The following is a 23,919-nucleotide window of genomic DNA, read 5'->3' on the forward strand; positions in this document are numbered from 1 at the left end:
TACACTTTCATGAATTAAAAAAAATAAACTGTCAAGTTATCCCAGTTTTTTTCTATAATGTGAAAGATGATGTCACTCCAAGTAAATAGATATTCAACATGTCATTCTTTGAAATCGCGCACACTCATGGAATGGCGACAAACTATGGTACTTAAAAATCTCCATAGACGTCACTCACAAATTTCTACAGGTTGTCAGTATAGAGTTACAGATGAGACCCCATGCTAGAATTATTACTCTGACTCTAATTATCGTGGCGATACCTCACATGTGTGGTTTGAACACCGTTTATGTTTTGCGGGCACGACTTACATAGTCAGTCGCTCCTGCATGTGAGCACCCTCCGATGGAACTCTTTAAAAAATATATATATATTTTCTTATTTATTTTATTTTTATTTTTACACTGTCTCTTTAAAAAGAAAATAATGATAATTTTTATTGCTGTCAGAAGGAATGTAAACATCCCTTGTGACAGTAATAGGCAGTGACAGGTACTCTCTATGGGGGGATCTGGGATCTATAAGACCCCAAATCCTTTGCACTCAAAAGTATACAAAATGACAAAATCTACATTTTGAAATACTAGGGATTTTTTTAAATTGGCGCCATTGGCAGCCGAGTAAAAGTGATGTCATGACATTGCGGATTCCGGATTACTAGATCCAAGACCCGATCAAAGCCAATTCCAGCTTTGTTCGGGTTTTAGACCAGCCGGCAGACGTGGCGGTTGGTTCCTAGGGCCTCCCGGTGGGACGGGAGAGCCCGGGAGAGCTGCGGAAGGTGGCGGGGGGGTGCCCCCTCCTGCTCCTTAGGATAACGGCGAGTGGCTTTTACCCGCATCGGTTGTTATCCCAAGAAAGCCAACCCCTGGCTCTAAAAAATGGTACTGGGGTGATGCCTGCAGCTGCAGGCATCACCCCGGTAAAACCTCTTCAAGCCAAGAACGCATATTTGTGTACGGTCAGCGTGAAGGGGTTATGAGGTCAAAATTTTTATTCTGGCCATTTATCATTACTGAAAATAACTTATCAAATGCCTGAAATTATGTCTAGAAATGCTAATGCTCAAACCTCAGTACCGCGTACAAGAGGCGTCAACGACATGCTTTATTTTTTATTATTTTATCTACAGTTTATTCTGAGCTCTAGATGTAATTATTTAGCAGGGGTTACCTGAAAATTATTTTTAAGGGTTCATCTGCTTTAAAAAGGTTGAGAAAAGTTGGCCTAGATCATATAGAGTTCAATGCAATATGTCTGAGAAAATTGCACCCATTCATAATTTCAATGATATCACCCTGTTTTCCTTGGCTGCGAAAGCCTTTAGTGCATCTGGCCTGCAAATGGGTTTTTATTCCACATTTTACATTTGCTTAAAAAGACCACACCAAAAACAATAGAAAGATGTTATAAAAACATTCCTTTAAACTTCATACATGTTCTATTTATTTTTCTGTTGATCACTTGGTTTCTTCAGCTGCTTAGTTAAGCCATAGATTTCCCATCTGTGGTGGGGCTCAATCCTTCTTGGTCATTTAGAGTCAAAGTCTGGTTTTAATATTTCGTTGTTGTACAGCATCGTACATAGCACTTCCATGCCTTCTAAATGATTACATCTAATTCACAGTGTGTTTTTCATTATTTCTCTGCTTTCTAGATGACACTGACTGACAAGTTCCTATGACCAAATAGTCAGCTGGATTAGTGAAAAGGGCACATAAGCCCAATATTAGGATGGCAGGGGCTGTTTATTAAAGCCCATCTCTGCCACCTCCCAGCAATATGTTTTGCATTTTTTACAAACATAAATTTCTCATAACTTTCCCATATTTCAACAACATTTTTGTAAATCATAGCTCTCAGTTTTGCTCATCCCAATTGGTATCTCTGAAACACAGGAAGTTCTGTGTATCAAAGTGTTTCTCACAGCCTCCAATAATATTCAAATCTATCTTGATAGTTTGAATATGATTTGTAATACTTCAAACAGAGAGAGAGAGGAAGTTGCATGGCACAAGAAGCAGGATTAACTTTCCACGTGTGAGGAATTTTGTGAAATACGGCTGTGGTGGATTATGGAGAAATTTGTAAAAGGAAGGAACTTTTAGGTTAAAGTGACACTAAAGATATTATTTTTTTTTAAATAACAAACATATCATACTTACCTCCACTCGTTTTGCAACCTGCTCTTCTGGGGTCCCTTGGTGGTTCTCTGGCTCCTTCCCACATCCGATAACCCCCTGAGAAAAGCACTGTCCCAGGGGGGTTACCTTGCAGGTGTGCTCCCGAGTCCAGCATTCGGCGACCATTGACTAAAAAGTCCAGAACCCCCTTGTCGTTCTTTTTTCATGTTAGATTGGGACGTGGCACAGATCATACTGTTATGTATCCACAGCACCACTCTGTGTGAGATACATTTATCCAAATTGTTTGAATGCAGGACTCTGCCCCACCCCTCGGTGGTCGCGTCATTGGATTTGATTGACAGCAGCGGGAGCCAATGGCTTCGCTGCTATCAATCTATCCAGTCAACAGCCGAGATCCCCAGGCAGAGAGACGGGCCCTGTGGGACAAGTTGGAGGACTCAGGTAAGTATAGCGGGGGCTGGGGGCTGGTCACTGGCAGGATGCATTAATGTGAAAAAACACAAACCTTTACAAGTACAAATACAGTATTTCCTAGTAGGTTTAGCAGTTCCCCGATTAGTTTCACTTGCATCCTGAAATTACTATATAAAAGGTTTATACCCTCATCGGCCATTTTACTAGGTACACCTTGCTAGTACCAGATTGGACCCACTTTTCAGAACTGCCTTAATTCTTCATGGCATAGATCCAACAAGACATTGGAAACATTCCTCAGAGATTTTGGTCCATAGTGACATGATATTACATTACGCAGTTGCTGCAGATTTGTCGACTGCACATCCATGATGTGAATCTCCAGTTCTACCAGATCCCAAAGGTACTCTATTGGATTTAGATCTGGTGAATGTGGAAGCCATTGGAGAACAGTGAACTCATTGTCATGTTCAAGAAACCAGTGGTGAGATGATTTGAGCTTTATGACATGGTGCATTATCCTGCTGGAAGTAGACATCAGAAGGTACACTGTAGTCATAAAGGGATGGATATGGTCAGCAACAATACTCAGGTAGGCCGTGGCATTTAGACAATGCTCAAAAATATATATATAGATATATATATCTATATATAGATATATATATATATCTATATATGCACACACAACATGGTATTTTCTGTGTTTCTATGTGTGGAAATATTCTGCTTTGCTTTGAACAGTATTATGACATTTTCTTAGATGACAGTTGCTCAGATGGTTTACTAAGACTGCCCTTTGATACCACATTCAGCAAAATAAGATATAAAGTCCGACCAAGTTAAACTTTTGCCACCCACAATCTTTCTTTTATTTTCAGAATTATCAGTTGAGCCATGCTGCTTAAGTATGACAGATAAGGGTGATATTTTGCTGAGTGCTGGGAGTGTTTGTTGTCTGATCTACAACAGACACATGTGAAGGTCAGACCTGGAGGCATGTACTGCACATAGTGCATTCAAGGCCACTGCTTATGGCATAGCTCCCCTCTCTCTGTTGTCTGGAAGAATCACTCTCTTGGATCAAGAGAACTTTGCCCTTCCTTCCTCTACACATATCCTTCTAAGGCACCATACACACATACATACATTAGATTCTCTGTAGATTTATGTGTTCCGATTTACCAAAACCATATAACAAGAGGTCAAACCTTAAGAGTTTCAAATTGTATGCAATCTGAAGACAAGAATCTGCAGAAAATCCAATAGTGTGTATGGGGCCTTAGAAGGATATGTGTAGAGGTAGGGGTCTAATGCCGCATACACATGACCGGACTTTTCCACAGCAAAGGTCCGACAGAACAAATCTGCAGGACAATTCAATCGTGTGTAGGCTTCATCGGACCTTTGCTGTATAAAAATGAGACGGACTTGTTTCAAATCTTTCTGACGGACTCGAGTCCGGTCGAAAAATCCGTTTGTCTGTATGCTAGTCCAATGGATGAAAATGTCGCTAGGGCAGCTATTGGCTGCTGGCTAAGAACTTGCTTATTCTAGTCCGGTCGTACATCATCACGTTCTAATCCATCAGACTTTGGTGTGATTGTGTGTGGCCAAGTACGTTAGTTTGGAAAGTCCGCCAAAAGTCCGTTGGGAAGACTGTCGGACCTAGTCTGCCGGAAAGTCCGGTCGTGTGTACACTGCATTAGGCCTAATCTGACTATATAGATTTTACCACCAGAGGAATAGAACATCCTATATACATGATTGCAAAAGGTGGTTGCTAGGGACATGACTACATTTTATAAAAATGCATCAATGTGTTTACTTAAATTTGTGTGCATCTCGTTTTTTATGCTGACCTGCATAGGTTGTGTCAATGAATGCAAAAATTGTTTCTTGCATGCAGTGTGTTTTTTTGTATTTATTTTTTTCATCATCAGAGTGTGGTTTCTTTATTGTGAGTGTGTCTTTTGCATTATAATTTTGGCAGCAAAAGGCCCTTCCCCTTTTCAATCTCTGAAGGTTGAAAGTATGACAGGAGGACAATGCTGTATCTTGTCCTAGGCAGACAAGGCCTAGGGTGGAACTCTTCGGGGGGGGGGGGGGGCAGCACGAAAAGAGCCCCCACCGGCTTGTCTTATGGGGCGCACTGGCCCGCGAAGGAAAATTGATCTGGCGTAGGGTTGCCACCTCAACTCTTTAAACACAAACACATATTAATTACACAGGTTCTGAGGCTAATTTAATGCAGATAATACACTAAGTGAGTATAATTACCACCTTAATCAGCCACAGAACCTGTGTAATTAATATATGTTCGGGTTTAAAGGGATGAGGTGGCAACCTTAGTCTGGCACCCTCATAAAGTGGCCGCACTATTATCATACCGACAGGGCCGCCATCAGGGGGGGCAACCCATACATATGTAATGAGCCTGGCATCCCAAGGGGCCCAGGCAGCAGACCCAACCCAATGAGTTGTGTGGGTGGCCGATATTCCACAACTGGGGGCGGGGTGGCACGCTGCTTCTAGTTTTGACTGTCCTATCATCCTAACGGACCTCTCACCTGAGTTCTCAGCTACAGAGAGACAGATGCCATGTCTGGAGGCTATCTGGAGGAGAAAGTTGACAGGGGCGTGGGCCAGGGGCGTGAAGGGGGAGGAGCTCTCCACTGTATGGAGGAGACCCCATGTCTGGAGAGCTGCGGTGGAGACACGTGAAGGAAGCCATGCAGGCTGTAAACATCCAGGTTGAAAGGAAAACCACACCAGTTGAGTGGAAACTGCAGGACAAATGCCTATCTGCCACAGGGCTTCTGTTCTAGGTAGTAGGGGTGGTGCAGATGCAAGGGAGACTGAGATGGTCAAATACACTTAGGAGGTGGGTAGGATGACTTTCCTGGAAACCTTTTTGTGATCACAATCTAATATATATACTAGAAACCCCTGAGGGCTTTAGAGCTTGCAATGATGCATATGGCAGTTAAATATTAGGAAATCTTGTTTGCCTGTGACAGAGGAGTTGCTATATATTATAGTGACTTACCATAGATATGAGCAACTGGTAATCTATATAGGAGACAAGTGTTAATGTTTATACAGTAGATGACTAGATTATATAGCATGGGGTCACTGGGACACTGACATGGTCACCTATACCTGTCGGGTAGGTAGTAGGACTCTGCTGCATTCCTTTGCTTGTGTCGGTTGTACATATTAAGGAATCTTAATCTTATTTCTGTTCATTGCTGATGAGAAAGATAAACAGATTTATTTGATCCTGCTCCCATTCCTTCCTTTGCTCAATGCCTGGACTACATACCTTCATCACTGTGCTATATGTTTTCTGCTACACCACTCGCATAGTTATATCCTCTTAGTCCTCTCCATAAATTTAGCAGAAATTTGTGCTTAAAGTAGAACTATGAAGCAGAGAGTAGCAATTACGGTATATCATGGGAAGAAGGCTGCTCCACCCCTAATACACAAGACAAAAGATATCTCCCATGGGACTTTGTTGCAGCAAAAATATATCGAGAACCTGTTTTAAATTAAACTCATAAATTGTGCCCCTTGAGTGTATACAATCATAAATATAGGAATATTTTCAGTAGGTATTTTGTGCTGCCCTAGGCCTGACTAAACTCATGCGCCCCCTAATTTAAATATGACCCACCACTTCCTGTCAAGGCCACACCCCTTCCTGTTTAAGACCCGTCATAAAATTTTCCAGTGGAGACACCAGTTCTGAGGGCCTTAGGGGGCAGTGGATTCCTTTTACCACCTGCCGACCGTCTCACGAAGATATACATCAGCAAAGTGTGCAAAACAACATACCTGTACATACCTGTGTCATCTACGGCTTGCTGGCTGAATTTAGGTAATTTAATTAATGACAAGGTCACTCATTTCTACCCATGCCTTGTCGGCCTTCCCATAGTTCCTTGGTCAAGATTTTTTGGTTGGCACCTCAGCTCCCTTCCCAAGCACATATTGCTGCCATCCTCTTTGAACATAGCCACAGGTGAGTATGGGGTCTTTCTTTTTTCTGTGAGGCCCCTTATTCATGTGTTACATTACTTTTTGATTATTCATTTCCAGATATATCCCACATGCATCCACCCCTGAAGAGCGAGCCACATTTCACGAAACGCGTCAGGTTTTATAGATGTCCTATTTCTGTAATAAATAAATATTTACTTTATTTATATTTGTCAATTTTATTGGCCAATTGTGCACACCTCATTCAAAGTCCCAAGGGCGACATCCATGTTCCTATTGTATTATTAGGGATGGAGATGTGTTACAGACCTTTCTTTTATTTATAATGTTTATGATTCCATACGCTCAAGGGGCACAATTTATGATTTGAATTTAAAACAGGTTCTTGCTACGTTTGTTACTTGTAGTAAAATGCAGGGTCTGTTTATTAAATCAGGGTCCCTCCCCTATAGAGATAGCTATTTTGTGTGCACCAAATGTCTTTGCAATACTATTTTTTAAATTGTAAATATAGTGATATCATCACTGTACTGCACATTGCCTGTGCAGAGAGCTGTGGGAGGGGCCCAGCAGACCCCACCCACTACAGGCTGCCTGCAGAAAACTACAGGAGGGGCAAGGAAAAGACCAGTCTCCCTGCACAAGGAGAGAGCAGCAGTTACTGGTCCTTACTGAAGGAAGCTCCTGCACAAAGGTTCATGCTGGATTACTACACAGATCTGGAACACACAGATCTACACAAAACAAGATGCATGTAATAATACACATAGCTCATATATTTAGACATTGGGGTTGATTTATTAAAACTGGAGAGTTCAAAATTTGGTGCATCCAGGGCTTTTTTTCTCAGAGAATAGGTGCAGGAACTCCCCCTTTTGGGAGTTACCCATTGTTTTGGCCCTACCTACCTCTGAGCACCAGTTCTTGGTTCCACCCCCTACCGAACTCCCAGCACTGCCCCTTTTAAAGAATACAGAACCAAGTAACATTTGTGGTACTAAGTAATTTGTATGGAATGTGTTATTGATAACAAGAAAAGCAGTAAAATAAACCCCCCACAGCCAACAAAAATAGACCAACCAGCAACAATAGATCCCACCCCTGCAACAATGGACCACCTACAACAAAATACCACCCAGCAACAATAGACCCTCTAGTAGCCAGCTATAATAGACTGCTCACTCAACAGTAGGTCCCTCCCAGCGACAACTGACCCCCCAGCAACATAAGACGCACCCCAGCAACAATAGATCCCCCACTAGCAACAATAGACCTCTTCAGTAGAAATCAACCCTTCTTCATAAATAGATCCCCTCCAGCAACAATAGATCCATCAGCAGCCAGCATCAATAGACACTGTAGCACTATCCAGCACTCCTTGCCATTACATACACTCAGTGGTGGAGGTGCCGGAACTGCGTTTCCCTGCGTTCCCGCTGAAAAAAAAGCCCTGGGTGCATCTGTGCACGGTAGCCAATCAGCTTCTAACTTCAGCTTGTTCAGTTAAGCTTTGATAAAAAAAAAAACTGAAAACTGATTAATTTTTATGCAGAGCTTCACCGGATTTTTCACTCTCCAATTTTAGCAAATCAACCCTAACGTTTGCTTATCCCAGAGTTCAGCTCATGGAAATATTTTATGTTCACTATTTTAACTAACTGGGCTGTTTTTTTTTTTTATTATGATTATTATTTTAATACAGTCCAACAGCAACACTGAGAGAGAGTAGACTAGAGATGGTTAGAACCTCTGTCAAAGTTTTATTGCAATCTATATCTCTGTTGCAGATTTTTCCTTATTTCCTGTCTGGTGAAACCATTATAAGTGAGGGGAAATCTATTTTACAGAGCCCAAGATAGCAGTAAAAACCTAAAAGGGGTTCTAATTCTTTCCTTTATCCTAAGCTAAGAAAAAAAAGTTCTGGCTGTAGATACACAGACTTCCTAACACTGGTATGGTAATACTGTGTCTGGCATTGTGTAGAAAAAATATTTTAGATAGCTTGAATATTATACATACTAAGTCACTTTGCACTTATAACCACAAAAGCAAACGTCCTCAAGGTTGGTCTGGCATTTGAAAGTATAGAGCTAGCTTCTATGAAAAAAGGAAACAATTGTGTTAAAAAAAAAAAAAAAAAAGTACTTTAACATAGTGTGATTTCTTTTAATTTATGTCTTTTCTTCGTATTGATTTGCCTTTGTGACAGCGACACTTCAACCACTCAGACTGTACCTAAATAGGGACCTAATTTTTAATTAATGGCTAAATACAATCCAAATTAAATTGCAAATGAACTGCAGTGAAAAATGATTTCAGTTTTGGGTGGGTACTTTTCAGCTGATGCAGCTTCAACACCCAATCTTTAAAATGGATTAGACTCCAGTGAAGAGATTTTCTTAGAATAGATTGTGTTTCGGCCCCTTGCATGAGACCATTACAAACATTTTGCTTATTTTCTGTTGGATTCTCAGATACACTATATTACCAAAAGTATTGGGATGCCTGCCTCTACACGCACATGAACCTTAATGGCATCCCAGTCTTTGTCCGGAGGGTTCGTTCTTGAGTTGGCTGACCCTTTGCAGCTATAACAGCTTCAACTCTTCTAGGAAGGCTGTCCAAACATTCTTCCAGAAGCACATTTGTGAGGTCAGGCACTGATGTTTGATGAGAAGGCCCAGCTCGCAGTCTCCGCTCTAATTTATCCCAAAGGTGTTCTATCAGGTGGAGGTGCAGACCAGTCAAGTTTGTCCACCTCAAACTCGCTCATCCATGTCTTTATAGAAATTGCTTTGTGCACTGGTCCAAATCATTTGGTGCAGGGGGGATTATGGTGTGGGGTTGTTTTTCAGGGGTTGGGCTTGGCTCCTTAGTTCCAGTGAAGGGAAATCTTAAGGCGTCGGCATACCAAGACATTTTGGACAATTTAATGCTCCCAACTTTGTGGGAACAGTTTGGGAATGGCCCTTTCCTGTTCCAACATGACTGCTCACCAGTGATTGATTTCATGTGCTAATATATTTTATATTGGTTTTTATATTTTCTGACTTCATGTTGTTTATTGTAACAGCTTTCAAGGGGACATAGCTTATTTGCAGATTGCTTTAAAAACTTTGATGGGTCTTTTCAGGTTATTGTTAGGCAGAAGCATGGGCTTGGGTTGAGAGACTGCTTCCTTCTGGGTTCAGTCTGAACTCAAGTTCAGACCAAACCTGTACTCATCCTTAATAGCCGTTTACCCTAGTAAAGACAAGTTGTCCATGCAGTGTATGGAAACTATGGTTTCTATAAAGTAGAGCTTTTGGACCAACAAGATAATATAATCAGACGGGTTATGGTGAGGTGGGCTTAACCAGTTCCCGACCGGCGCACGCTGATGTACGTCGGCAGAATGGCACGGGCAGGCATATTGGCATACAGGTACGTCCATTTTAATATGCCGCCCTGCCATCGCTCGCGTGCCGGTCGGGACCCCCATAGTCCGGTAGCGGGTCCTGCGGACTCGATCGCCGTGGGGATACCCGCGATCGTCTCACAGGGCGGATGAACGGGGAGTTGCCGTTGTAAACAGCATCTCCCCGTTCTGCCTAGCAACAAGTGACACTGATCTCTGCTCCATGTGATTGGAGCAGAGATCAGTGTTCACTAACACAAAGCCCAGCCCCCCACAGTTAGTAACACGCCCCTAGGAACACTTAACCCCTACACTGCCACCCCCTGGTTAACCCCTTCACTGCCAGTGTCATTTAGACAGAAATCACTGCATTTGTATAGCACTGATTGCTGTATAAATGATAATGGTCCCAAAAATGTGTCAAAAATGTCCGATGTGTCCGCCATAATGTCGCAGTCACAATAAAAATCGCTGATCGGCGCCATTACTACTAAAAAAAAAATATTAATAAAAATGCCATAAAACTATCCTCTATTTTGTAAACGCTATAACTTTTGCGCAAACCAATCAATAATCGCTTATTGTGATTTTTTTTACCAAAAATATGTAGAATACGTATCAGCCTAAACTGAGGAAAAAAAAAGTTTTTTTTATATATTTTTGGGGGATAATTATTATAGCAAAAAGTAAAAAATTTGGCGTTTTTTTCAAAATTGTCGCTCTATTTTTGTTTATAGCGCAAAAATTAAAAACTGCAGGGGTGATCAAATACCACCAAAAGAAAGCTCTATTTGTGGGAAAAAAAGGACGTCAATTTTGTCTGGGAGCCACGTCGCATTGCTGCGCAATTGTCAGTTAAAGCGGCACAGTGCCGAATCGCAAAAAGTGATCTGGTCTTAAGCCAACAAAATGGTCTGGGGCTGAAGTGGTTAAAAGGAACCAACAAGCCTCCAGTTAACAAAAGAGAAGAACATCAGAGCCTTGTTAAAACAGAAGGTATCTGCATATCTAATTTTTACTATAAATATAAGAAAAAAATAATTTCTCCATGACCTTGAGCCCACGTGCACCCAAATACTCTTTATAATTTACTCACTCCTGCAACTTGCCTCAATGTTTGTGTAACCCACACTCCACTATCTTTAATAGAAAACTGTAGGCTAATTGTTAATCTGTTGACAAGCTTTCCTGCTAATGTGAATGTAGTTCAGGCTGCACATGTGCATTTATCATTTAAGTTCTGGCTGTGATAAAAAAAAATAATGATAAAACATACAAGCTATTTTTAACGTATTGCTTCTAAAATACTTCTCCATATATTTCTGCTGCCATTGGTATCATTGCAACGGACAGGTTGTAGTCATCATTTCTCAGAATTTACATCCCCTACACCTCTAACTGTCTCACTTCCTCTCTCATAGAACTCTGTATAGAGTCTGAGATCAAGTTACAGGCTGACAGTTGAGTAAGGTATGGCCTTTAGATGTGAACTAGGACCCAGAGCAGTAACCATTTAGAAACTAAATTGAAACTAAATTGAAGGGCCTGCCCTAGAGCAATAAAATGTGACTTTCTTTGCATAGAAGTGTATGCACACCCTAATAATATCAATTATATGCTGCCTTTTGGTCTGTTACATATATCATTGAAAATATTTTGTTTTGTCTGTTTGATAAATGAAAAAAAAAAACTGTTGATCCTGCCAGAAATCTAATAAGCAAATAACGCTCTGTACTCTCTCGCTGCACTGCACTCTTATCAGCTAACAGTGTTATCAGTTCTCTGTGAACTACAGAAAACCTTCCCAATATGCCATGGAAATGGGGAGTGTAGGAGGCAAGTGGCCGCCCCCCCATCCATGCGTCCAGCCCCCTGATCTACATATCAGGACGCTGGACTGTGGATTCCAATGGGGGAGGCTTTGAAGCACCCGATTAGAGCCAGAGGCCCCCACAGGTATGTAGCTCGTTCGGAAAGTCCGCCGGACAGTCCGACGGAAAGTCCGCCAGACTAAGTCCGCCGGATAGTCTGATACGTGTGTACGCGGCATTAGATGTCTTCAGGATCGAGAAAACTCACCGCAAGCTTAAAGGGGTTGTAAAGGTAAATTTTTTATTTTCTACATAGGTTCCTTTAAGCTAGGGCATTGTTGGTTCACTTACCTTTTCCTTTGATTTCCCTTCTAAATGTTTTTTTTCTTTGTCTGAATATCTCACTTCCTGTTTCTCCTCAGTAAACTTCTCACCATCATCCGAGCTGGTGGTTAGTCAGCCAGAACAGCTAACTGAACAGCTTACTGGGGTGAAACAGGAAGTGAGAAATTTAGACAAAGAAAACAAAGAAAAAAAACATTTAGAAGGGAAATCGAAGGAAAAGATAAGTGAACCAACAATGCACTAGCTTAAAGGAACCTATGTAGAAAATAAAAAAATTACCTTTACAACCCCTTTAAATGTTATGAAATTCATGGGTAAGAGTCCTTCCCCCAATGCAATCAATAAAAAATTAAAATTATTAATAAAAGTTTTAGGATAAATAGTATAAACAAGTACTTATATCACAACAACAGGATTTATGTATGCCAAATAGCCCAAATGATTGCGCTTAAGACTTTCCAGCGAAGGGTGCTCGTAATGCTTCAGCTTACATAAATTATTTTAGACAATTGTGCTCTTCCAACCTTGTGGAAACAAGAGATGTGTTTATTCCGTGTGTGGGGAGGTGCAGCGTAGTGTGGCGGCAGTAAACACCACGTCCAGCTGCAGAAAACAGAACTGTATTGAAATCAAAGTATTCGGGGGGTTTGACCCCCCCCCCCCACGCCCCCACCCATCTAGAAACAACCCAACAGCTGCCACTGGTAGGAGGTGTTCTGTAGTCCTAACACTCATCTTATACTAGAGTGACAACGCTACTCTTCCAAAGACTTATTACCATGAGGGAGTGCTAACACAGGAAGTGTGATAGGTCTAAAAAACAACTGAGCGTGTGAATTAATGCAGAACATCTTACATGGAACTTATTCTGAAACAGTAAAACAACTCCACTGCTGTGGTTTGCATATATACACAGCTAACTTAGGGGGAATTTTTATTTTAGCAAAGTTGGAGTTTCACATTATAAAGCGCCATTATATATCACAAAAAGTGCTGTAGATGTCACAAAATTAGAATCGGGTTATTGTATGTTATGTGGCTATTTTAGGAATGCAGTTTTTCCAGTAATTAATTCTAAAGCTATCATGGTTCTGTGATCTGTAGAGGGTGATAATTGTGTAGATCATTTTAAGACATGTTGTGGTTGATTTACTAAATAAACAATCGTTAACTTTTGTTTTTGCAGGCAAATTACATATTTGTCAAAATTGTCATTTACAGCATGTGAGGGAGTCCTGGAGTAAAGGAGAGAAAGGGATGGACGGAGGGATGGCATGACAAGGTGGACATTCCACAGTCATGCTTATAGACAGAAAATGTTGTCACCTTTAAAAAAAGGGGGTTGGCCAGAGCGGGGAGGCGCTGGTGTGCTGGAAGAGCAGGAGAAGGGGGAAGTGACGTCATTCAAAAGCGGCGGAGGAAGAGATTCCTACCCACCCTCCCGAGGTTTGGTTGATATAAAAGGGGCTGTCAGGACAGCCCGGCAGTGGTGGGTCTTTGGAGGAGAAGATGGTTGTTTTATATATATATATATAACATGGATGGGACCCATCTGTGGTATGGGGTTCTCAGGTACCTTCCGGTTAATGAGGTGTTAGCCAGGAAGGGGTAAAAGGTAGGTCATTGCGAAGGTTGAGTACCGTCGGTGACTTGCAACTGGAGGCCTAAAGTTTAAAAGAAGTTGGTCGCAGTGACCAAGTTGTATGTCGTTGCCCTTGAAGACCCCAAAGTACATAGAAAATTGGTTAATGGTCATTTAAAAAAGTTATTTATTTCATTTACGGTAATTGTTAATAAAAAGGCCATCAAGCCATTTACTCCAAAAAACCTTGTCACGTAATTTGTGGGGGATTTGGAAGGGTTTAGAGTCTATGCATAACATGAGTAAGAGACTGTGGGTTATGTCCTTCATATGTCATGCAATTGCACTCATACCTTTATCGCTAGGTATATACTTTGTATAACAACCACTGTGTATATAATACTACTTTTTTTGATACTTAATAGTAATAATAATCATAGATAATGTATAATATCTATTTTTTTCAGGCATATATGCGTAAAGAAGAGCCTGGAAAACTGAGGTTCATGGATTAGTGTTCTGTATTTCAGTAAGTACCAATCTTTTATTGATTATCTGCAGATGCCATGAAGCTAAGACAATATAGTACAAATTAAGTATGACGACGTATAGAAAATTGAGAGGAATAGTGCAAAGAGCAAGTGATGTGAATTAACCTTAGGTAACCTTTTAAATTTCCCTGTAGACAAAAGTAAATTTTTAATTAATTGCTAAGGATCACTAAACATTCATAATGCACTTAGCTTTTTAAGTAAAATTGTATCTTCAGTATAAAGTACTATTCAGATGGCCAGATGGCAGATCTGTACAAGATAAATTCTAATTGGCTGTTTTAACTTAAAGTGTATTTCCAGGCATTACTAAAAATTACCCCCCCCCCCCCCCACACACACACACACACAAATACCCTCTCCCCCTCTGAAGCATGTACTTCTATTATTTTTAACTTGCCCATAGCAAGGAACAGCTTAGGGTCCATGCACACTGGCTTAAAAAACAAACAAAAAAAAACGCTGCTTTTACAGGAGTTTTGCATTTTTTGCCTGTAGAAGCAACTCAATATTATCCTACAGTATGTGTCTATGCACATTAGTACGCGTAGAGGCATATTTTAAGCTCAGCGTTTAGAAGCAGAAAAAGAAAACATTCTAGTTTGCATTTTTGAGAAGAGTTTTCTGGCAGAAAAAAATGCTGAATTCTCCAAAGCTATCCTAAAAGCTTCTCCTAAACTCCTGTACATAAACACTCTATACGAGCATTTTTTTCTGCCAAGGAAACTGGGTTTTTTTTTTCAAACACTGTGTGCATGGATCCTCAGGCACCATGCACACTGGCTTTTTTTCATAAGCTCAAAAAAAGCTAGAAAGAATAGCTGCATGAAAAATGCTGATAATAGCATTTTTCGTGCCAGCTTTTATTAGAATTTTAGTAGCTTTAACCACTTATGGATCGCCCGCTGTCATTATACGGTGGTACTTTGAAGTGCAATATCATTGTTATGACAGCAGCTAGCTGTCATAACCCCAGTATCCACTTCTTGGGGGGGCGGTCCACTTTCAGGTAAAAGTGGTCTCACGGGTTCGCCATGAGATCACTTTTATCAGCGGTGGGAGTGGGCCCCCTCCCGTCGTTCTACGGTGCCATCTGCCGCTTACCGGAGCCGCCAGCCTCTTCCATGTTAGGTATGGAGCTGAGTGAGGGGAAGATGGTCGCCGCTCGGCTCCATACAATTGCAGGGAGGAAACAACGTCAAAGCGTCACTTCCGCCCATAGTTCTCATATGGATTTATTTTATTTTTTTTTCCAAATGACATTTCTTATATCTTTTATTAAATTTTAGTGTAAATATGAGATCCGAGGTCAGATCCCAAATCTCATATTTAAAAGATCCTGCCATGCTTTTTTTTCTATTACAAGGGATGTTTACATTCCTTGTAATAGGAATAAAAGTGATACCATTTTTTTTTTTTTAAAGTATAAAAATAAAAAATAAAAAGTAAAGTAAATAATAAAAAAATACATTTTAAAGCTCCCCGCCCAGCCGAATATGCATGCAGAAGTGAACGCATACGTGAGTAGTGCCCGCATATGAATACAGTGTTTAAACCACACATGTGGAGTATCGTTGAGATCGTTAGATCAATTTACCCAGCATAACATCAGCTTTCACAATATAAAAAAAAAAAATTGAGCTAACTTTACCGTTGTCTTATTTTTTAATTTAAAAAAGTGTATTTTTCCCATTTTATTCTGTTTGGGGGTTCTAAGTAATTTTCTAGCAAAAAAAGATGATTTTAGCTTGTAAACAACAAGTCTGAAAAATAGGTCTTAAATTTAGAAACTTTTAGGAACATTAGCATTTTATTACAAAAAAAAAAGCTATTAGTAGCATTTTAGTACCATCTAGAAGCATTCAGCATTTTTGTTTCTGCTCCTAGATGCTGAAGCTCAAAAAAATGCTAATTGCCTAAAGTAGTGTACATGGACACACAGGATAACACTATTTAGCTTCTGGGAACAGACAAAAATGCTAATAACAGCTTCTAGGAGTTTAAAAAAAATGCTAGTGTGCATAGAGCCTCAAAGTGGCTGTAAACCTCAGTCATGAAATCTGTACAAAGAGCATACAGTATATCTGTAGTGAAACAAATTGTGGGTTGAATGTGGTGCCTGAAGTGATGTTTTATAATAAATGACAGCTGCCCCTTTAAAAAAGTGTCAACTTGATAAGTAAATGAGCAAAGCACTGGAACACATCTTGATAGGTAAATGAGCCCTATAAAACAGTAGGTTGGTGTCAGTAGGGCAGTGGCAACAGATTCCTAGCCTGTCTACTCCCTGTTACAGCACTGCAGCACGGGAGGGGGGGGGGGAATCACGGGACATGGGCGGCAGAAAGAGAGGAAAGGATGGGGTGCGGGGGTGGCATTTACTAGAAGAGATCGTCTGTATTTTCCTCTTGTAACCTCTCAATACTGGTTGCCTGAAGGAAAATACAGCCGATCAGCTCTAGTAAATGTCACCTCCACTGCCCCTTCTTTCCTCTCTTTCTGCTGCCCGTGTCCCGTGTCCCCCACCCCCGCAGCACTGTGACAAGTGTGACAGAGAGGAATGGGAACGACTCCCCTCTCAATGAGGGCAGATTCTACCCCTGCCAATTTCCACCCTGCCAAGGGATATCACTAGAGTTGGTTTACTAAATGAGTACTGGGATTTCACTTATCAAAGTGAATGTTTATTTTGCAAAGTGAAGCTGTGTTCACTTTAAACATCCAAGGGAAATTTAAATAATAGTTTATTGATAGCAAATGCTGATTAAAGATGTTTTATAGGTTTGACTAATAAGTTCTTATACCCCATTTTCCACATGCAATGATTAATATCAGTACATTGTTCACTTGGGTGCCAGTCATGCCATCAATATGCTCACCTCCACCCAGAAGCTTAGAAAGGTGTGTCTGGACATAGGTGGGATCTTGCAGGAGCATATTCTTACTTCTAATACATTTTCTTATAAACAACACTGGCACACATCTACCAGTGGTGTATCTGTTTTCTAAATACAGTTAGGTGCCCTCATACAAAAATGAACAAGGGCAGATATCTTTCTAAGAAGCCCAGATATAAGCAGGACACTGTCAGGTTTTGGGTCCATCTTCACTTGTCTGCTGCAATGTCAACTCATTTCAATGGAAAGACCATCCCAGTACAAACCTGTTATAGGAATGAATGGTGATCATAGTGTAAATGTGTGATGACCTGGGCCAGACCGTGAAGGGGCTGTTCAGCTCTGAGCAAGCTGTGCAGCAAAGATCTCACCAGAGTAAAGATGGGTAAATATATGAATTTTTGTAAGTACTGTTGGGAATGGGCATTGAATCCCAATAAGCAAAAATGTACTAAAAATGGACTGGCATTCAACCACCTGACAGTTTATTACATCTCTTGTATGCAAGATTTATGCTCTTATTCCTGGATCTGCTGTGGTCAATAGGAGAGTTCCCTCTCTTCCAGTTGGGTTTTGAATGTTTTTTTTATATTATGAATAATGCAACAGAACATGCTGAAACACGCAAAGGTGGGTACAAACACCTAATGCCGTGTACACACAACCGGACTTTCCAGCAGAAAAGGTCCAACGGTCTTCCCGACGGACTTTCGGCAGAGTTCCGACGGTCTTCCGAACGAACGGATTTGCCCACACACGAACGGACTGAGTCCGTTCGAAAGTCCGTTTGTTTTGAACGTGATGATGTAAGGCGGGACTAAAAAAGGAAGTTCAATAGCCAGTAGCCAATAGCTTCCCTTGCGTCGCATTTGGTCTGTCGGACCAGCATACAGACGAACAGTTTTTCCGATAGGAATTGAGTCTGCCGGTCAGATTTGAAACATATTCTATTTCTAGGTCCGTCAGATTTTTATAATGAAAAATGATCGGATTAGCCCACACACGATCAGAATGTCAGACGGACTGATTCCATCGGACCTAGTCTGCTGGAAAGTCCAGTCGTGTGTACACGGCATAAAAGTTCACGTTGGACAGAAAAATAATCAGGAATTATGGTAGGAAGATCTCAGTGTTGGACTATCCAACCAAGAACACGCTGAAACACATAAAGGTGGGTACAAACACTTAAAAGTCCAAGTTGAACAGAAAAATAATCAGGAATTATGGTAGGAAGATCTCAGTGTTGGACTATAAAACCAAGAACAAGCTGAAACACATAAAGGAGGGTACAAACTCCTAAAAGTCCAAGTTGGACAGAAAAATTATCAGGAATTATGGTAGGAAGATCTCAGTGTTGGACTATCCAACCAAGAATATGCTAAAACACATAAAGGTGGGTACAAACACCTAAAACCCAACCAACCAACCCCCCTCTTTTAATAACTGTGAGAATTCAGTGACTGATTCAGACACCAACTATATCTGAAATATACGTTTCGGTGGGTTATCTTTTTAACTAAGGAATGAGTTTGCTGAAAAAAACAGAACTGTAGCTATCCACAAAAATATACCAGCCACCAGTTTTCCTAAGTCCAAGTAATAATAAACTGTTAAAAGTTGAAGGGTTAGTTAGTTGTTTTGGGGTACGGCACAACACTTCTCTCTGTATCAGGAAGATGTTGCAATTGTAACATATCATTAAATGATTTCATTTCACAAAAAAAGATTACACTTTGGAAGTCTCTTTTTTAAGCAATGGAGATAGACGTAGGGTCAAATAGAAGGTGATTTTGAAAACCCATCATGGAAATAATACCGAGAAAGAAAACTCTTAAGATCACTTACTATGAGAAAAAAAAAAAGGTACATTCACGTTCAAACTGTGTCTGTCAGACCACAAACTGCTTAAGAAAATATACCAGCAGAAAGCAGAAAGACATAGGTTGGTTTGAACCAGCTCCCAGATAGACATACAGTAACAAGCTCACACATAGGTGAGGATTGTGGGTAGCAGTCGAGTGGCTGACAGATGAACAGACTCAACAAAGGTAAACGACACTCCAAAATACTTAACTCTATTCATTTTCTTTTTATCTCCGCTGTAACCTTGACTGTTCTGTCCTTAATGCTCTAACTCATTGTTATATAGCACAATTATACAGAGGTGATTGTAAATAACAAAAGCTGTATATATATTGAAACAAAATTTAAGCTGAAAGGTAAAAATGCACATACACATTGAACACTCAGACGTTATAAAGAAATTGCAAACGTAAATTCATATCTATTGTATGCTTTTCTTTATTACTCCCAGTATACCGTAGTTTCCCAGACAGATCACAAGTTAATAAATAGCTCAGCTAAAGGTGCTTTTTCAATAATGGAACAGGCCCCTTGTTGCGCATAGACATAAAACACACATAAACCTAGTAAAGTGCTTAGAGATGATAACAAATTGCTAATGTCTAATGTACTGTATGTCTGTATGCTATGGGATTTACTTTTTCCTGTGTGCAATTAATGAGGAATTTGGTATAGCTATTTACGAGCACATATGTCTGCCAATAAAGAGGAGACCACTAATACTACTTACATACAGTGCCTTGAAAAAGTATTCATACCCCTTGAACTTTTCCACATTTTGTCATTTTACAACCAAAAACCTCAATGTATTTTATTGGGATTTTATGTGATAGACCAACACAAAGTGACACATAATTGTGAAGTGGAACAAAAATAATAAATGTTTTTCACATTTTTTTTACAAACAAATATGTGAAAAGAGTGGCGTGCATTTGTATTAAAAAAATGCCCCACACAACATTATGAGAACCATTTCTAGCCATTAAACACTTGCTATTTCTGCTGTCCCTTATAGTTATATTCCTCTAATCACACAACTGTGAATCACTGACTTACAATTTGTGCAACTTATACATTAGACCTATCAGCCTATAACAGGTATTTCTCACAAATGCGTTAGCCAGTTAAATGTCTCCACGGAAGCAGTGCTGTGTCATGTGGGCAGTTTTTCTGGACCTATGTGGAAGAAGTTTATGATATGCTTTTACCAATACAATATGCTTTTACAAATACAAAAAAAATTCTAAAAAGGTCACTGCCCCCATCTATAACTGGTCTTCACAGCAAGGAGCACTGGAAGGGCAAATGCATGTCAAATACAACCAAGGAATTTCCAAGCTTAACTTACCAACCAGCCTGCGACCAACTTGGTCGCAGGCTGGTTGATAAGTTGAGTTTGGACATTCCTTGGTTTTATTTGATATGCTTTTACCAAGTCTATGTATGTGAGTATATTACTTACCTTGTATACAATAAATAACAGTTTATTGAGGATAATATGCTAGGTCCACGCGCCTTCTGTATCTTTTCATGTTCTAGACCCATCAGCCTATATACTCTTAGATGGGTTAAAAGTAATTAAAGGCTAACAAAAAATATAGCGTATACAATTGCAACATAAATTATTTTGTAATTATTATTATTTTACACGATTTATATAGTGCCAACAGTTTGTGTAGAGGGGGGACAGCACAAGTACAATATAGTTCAATACAGAAGGGACAAGAGGGCAGAATGTTATTAAAATGTACTGTATTTATCGACATATAACAAGCACAGGCGTATTTCACGCACATTATTTTTAGGAGGGAAGTTTCAGGAACAAAAACTTACATTTTAAATAAAGAACTTTGAAGCAAAATAAGAGTCAGTGCCCATAAATGCAGCCTCACCATTGCCCATCTGCAGCCTGATCAATAGCCATCTGCAGCCTCACAATTTCCCATCAGTGCAGCTTGATTAATGCCCATCTACAGCCTCACAATTTCCCATCAGTGCAGCTTGATCAATGCCCATCTGCAGCCTCACAATTGCCCATCAATGCCCATCTGCAGCCTGATCAATGGCCATATACAGCCTCACCATTGCCATGAATGCAGCCTGATCAATGCCCATCTGCAGCCTCAACTCAGATTACTGCTGCCTCGGAGGGGACAGGGAGGGGAGCGCTGTCAGATTACATACAGCAAGAATCTCCTGTTTACTCTGCAGCCTCTTTAATACAAAGTTCCGCCTACTGGACCGGCTTCTATGATAGACAGAACACTGGTCCAATGCCGGCCCAGGAGACAGGACTTCCTATTACAGAGGCCGCTGAATAAACAGGAGATTCTCGCTGTTTGTAATCTGACGGCGCTCGTCCCGCCCCCTCCCTGTTCCCTCATAGGCAGCCCAAATTGCAGTATTGGCTTATAACACACACACGCTATTTGCACCCGATTTTCAGGGTGAAAAAGTGCGGGTTATACACCAATAAATACTGAACCTTTCCTTTTCAATCTGCAGTGCTGTAACTTTCCGTAAATGCAACGCACTCCAGCTACCTGGAGGAATTCTGTACACAGACAGTGTAGAGAATGGCCCCCCAGAAATGGAATTTCCTGCTTGTGTGATTAGCTTACTGATTTTTCCCAGAACTCTGCACTAAGATACAAGATTTTTGGCATCTCCTGCAACAAAAGTGTAATTTTTGGTGAGATACACCCAAAGGGAAGTCACATCTAAAAGGATGCAGACCTTGCCACTTTCCTAGAATCCTGCGGGTGCAGCAGCTAATTGATAATTCTAAAACCTCTCAAATATAGATTCGGCACATTGCCACAGACAAACAAACAGCTATTCTTAACAAATAGGTAGGAATCTGCAACAACGTTTGTTAAAATCCATGCAATGTACATAGATCACCCAAAGGGGAATGTTTTTTTTTTTCAACAAAAGTGGAGTTACTCTTTAAAACAATCTACATAATCTGACTGGGCATTTAAGAGTTCAAGGTAAAATCACTCATACATTTACATAATATTAGGTTATGTGCAACTGGAGAATTTTTAGAGCTGCAGCAGTTCCTAAGCTGAAGATAGCCAGGCTGTTTGCTCCTCATTACAGCACTTTGCTTTTGGAGAAGTTTTATGGTGAATGAAACTATATCTTGTGTAATGGAGATATGGGGTTATATCCCCAGCAAGCTTTAGTTGCTGCTACAACAGTGCATTCAAAAAAGCAAAAAAGGTAATGTGATTGAGTATACATTTTTACTACCCTTTGGTCCTGCTTGTAATCCTCCTTTACAATAGATACAGCTTTGTACAGCGGCCATATGATTTTTGGTAAATACGTCTTAATGTTGCTCGCCGCAGATCAGCTTTCGCTAATTTGAATGCACATATAAGGTTTATGGTTATTAATAACCATAAGCCATCCTTTGATGGCAAGCCTGTAGTCTGTTTGCAGCATGGGATTGTTTAATATCATTTTATGGGTTCTCTTGGCCTGTTTATTGTAAATGGCACACTGCTATGGCTTCAGCATCTCCTTTATTAATGTAAATATGAGCTCTTTTATATTTATGTTTAACTTGCAAAACACGGTCCAAGAATGGATCAAATATATCCATATGAGTAATAACAAGTGGCCTGCAGCAAGATTACAAGCCCCTGCTCAGTGTTCAGCAGCAATAAAATTCTATTAATGGAGTTTCGAAATAAAACTTTTCTTTTTCCTGAGTTTAGCTTTACAGCTTTAGCCAACAAAACCCAGTAGTTGACTTTTTTTTCTTCTTCTTATTATTAATATTATTCATTTACCTAGAATTTAAATGTTTCTAGCAATTTTCCATAATTCATATAGAATATTAGACCATTTTAATCAGTTCCTCCCCTGAAGGAGCTTACAATCTAATTTCCCTTCCCCAGTAGTACACAGATACAGTAATGCTAGTTTTGGGTAGAAGCTAATTTCCCAACCAATGTGTTTTTCGATTAAGGCTCAGTTCATGCTAATGCGACATAGCATCTGACTTGTGACACCCCAAGTTGGGTGACATGTGAAATTCAATGTTTCCTTATTAGAGCTGTCTTAAGACTTTGATACGACTTCAATGCCACAGAAAGAAAAAAGTCACATCATAGTCATAGCAAAGTTGGACTCAAAGATGCACCAAAAGTCACGCAACCTTTTTTTTTTTTTTACATATAGACGTAGGACCATATGTAACGTAGGTAAATAGAGAAGTGGAACTGACTGGGGTTGTCTAGAAACAGTTGAGCAAAAACTAGAGTAGCCAAGAAGATATGCTGCTAAAAAATAACTATACTTTAAAGCAGGGGTAGGCAACTAAATAGGAAAATAAAAATATAATAAAACAAATGTCACTGAAAAAATAAAAACTCAGCCTACTTTAAAAGTGGAAAATGTAGGTCACTAGAGCAGTGGACAGTATCAGCAGGGCAGTGAACAGTGTCAGTAGGGCAGTGGATGGTGTCAGTAGGGCAGTGAATGGCGTCAGTAGAACAGTGGATGGTGTCAGTAGGGCAGTGTACGGTGTCAGTAGAGCAGTGGATGGTGTCAGTAGGGCAGTGAACAGTGTCAGTAGGGCAGTGGATGGTGTCAGTAGAGCAGTGGATGGTGTTAGTAGGGCAGTGAACAGTGTCAGTGGGGCAGTGAAAAATGTCAGTAGGGCAGTGGACGGTGTCAGTAGAGCAGTGGATGGTGTCAGTAGGACAGTGAACAATGTCAGTAGGGCAGCGGACAGTGTCAGTAGGGCAGGGAACAGTGTCAGTAGGGCAGTGGACAATGTCAGTAGGGCAGTGGACAGTGTCAGTAGGGCAGTGGACAGTATGTTGACTGTGTCAGTAGAGGAAAGTATGGTGTCTGTAAGGCAGTGGATGGTATTAGTAGGGCAGAGGAAGGT

General features: G+C 40.4%; 1 protein-coding gene across 5 annotated transcripts in view; it reads left to right on the top strand.

The window, feature by feature from the left end:
* HDAC7 (histone deacetylase 7) overlaps window positions 1-23,919 on the top strand; it is a 462,267-nt gene that overhangs the window by 170,422 nt on the left and 267,926 nt on the right. For all 5 annotated transcript variants that reach the window (XM_077483760.1, XM_077483757.1, XM_077483762.1 and 2 more), the window contains one exon: window positions 14,167-14,228. Coding sequence is in view for 2 of the 5 variants with exons in the window: in XM_077483757.1 (XP_077339883.1) it covers window position 14,228 (1 nt within the window). In the remaining 3 variants the exon portion in view is untranslated. The remainder of the gene's footprint in view (window positions 1-14,166; window positions 14,229-23,919) is intronic.

This window comes from Lithobates pipiens, unplaced genomic scaffold (assembly GCF_037356315.1).
Source record: "Lithobates pipiens isolate NorthernLeopardFrog02 unplaced genomic scaffold, aLitPip1_a1.2 Scaffold_16, whole genome shotgun sequence".
Classification (NCBI taxonomy): domain Eukaryota; kingdom Metazoa; phylum Chordata; class Amphibia; order Anura; family Ranidae; genus Lithobates; species Lithobates pipiens.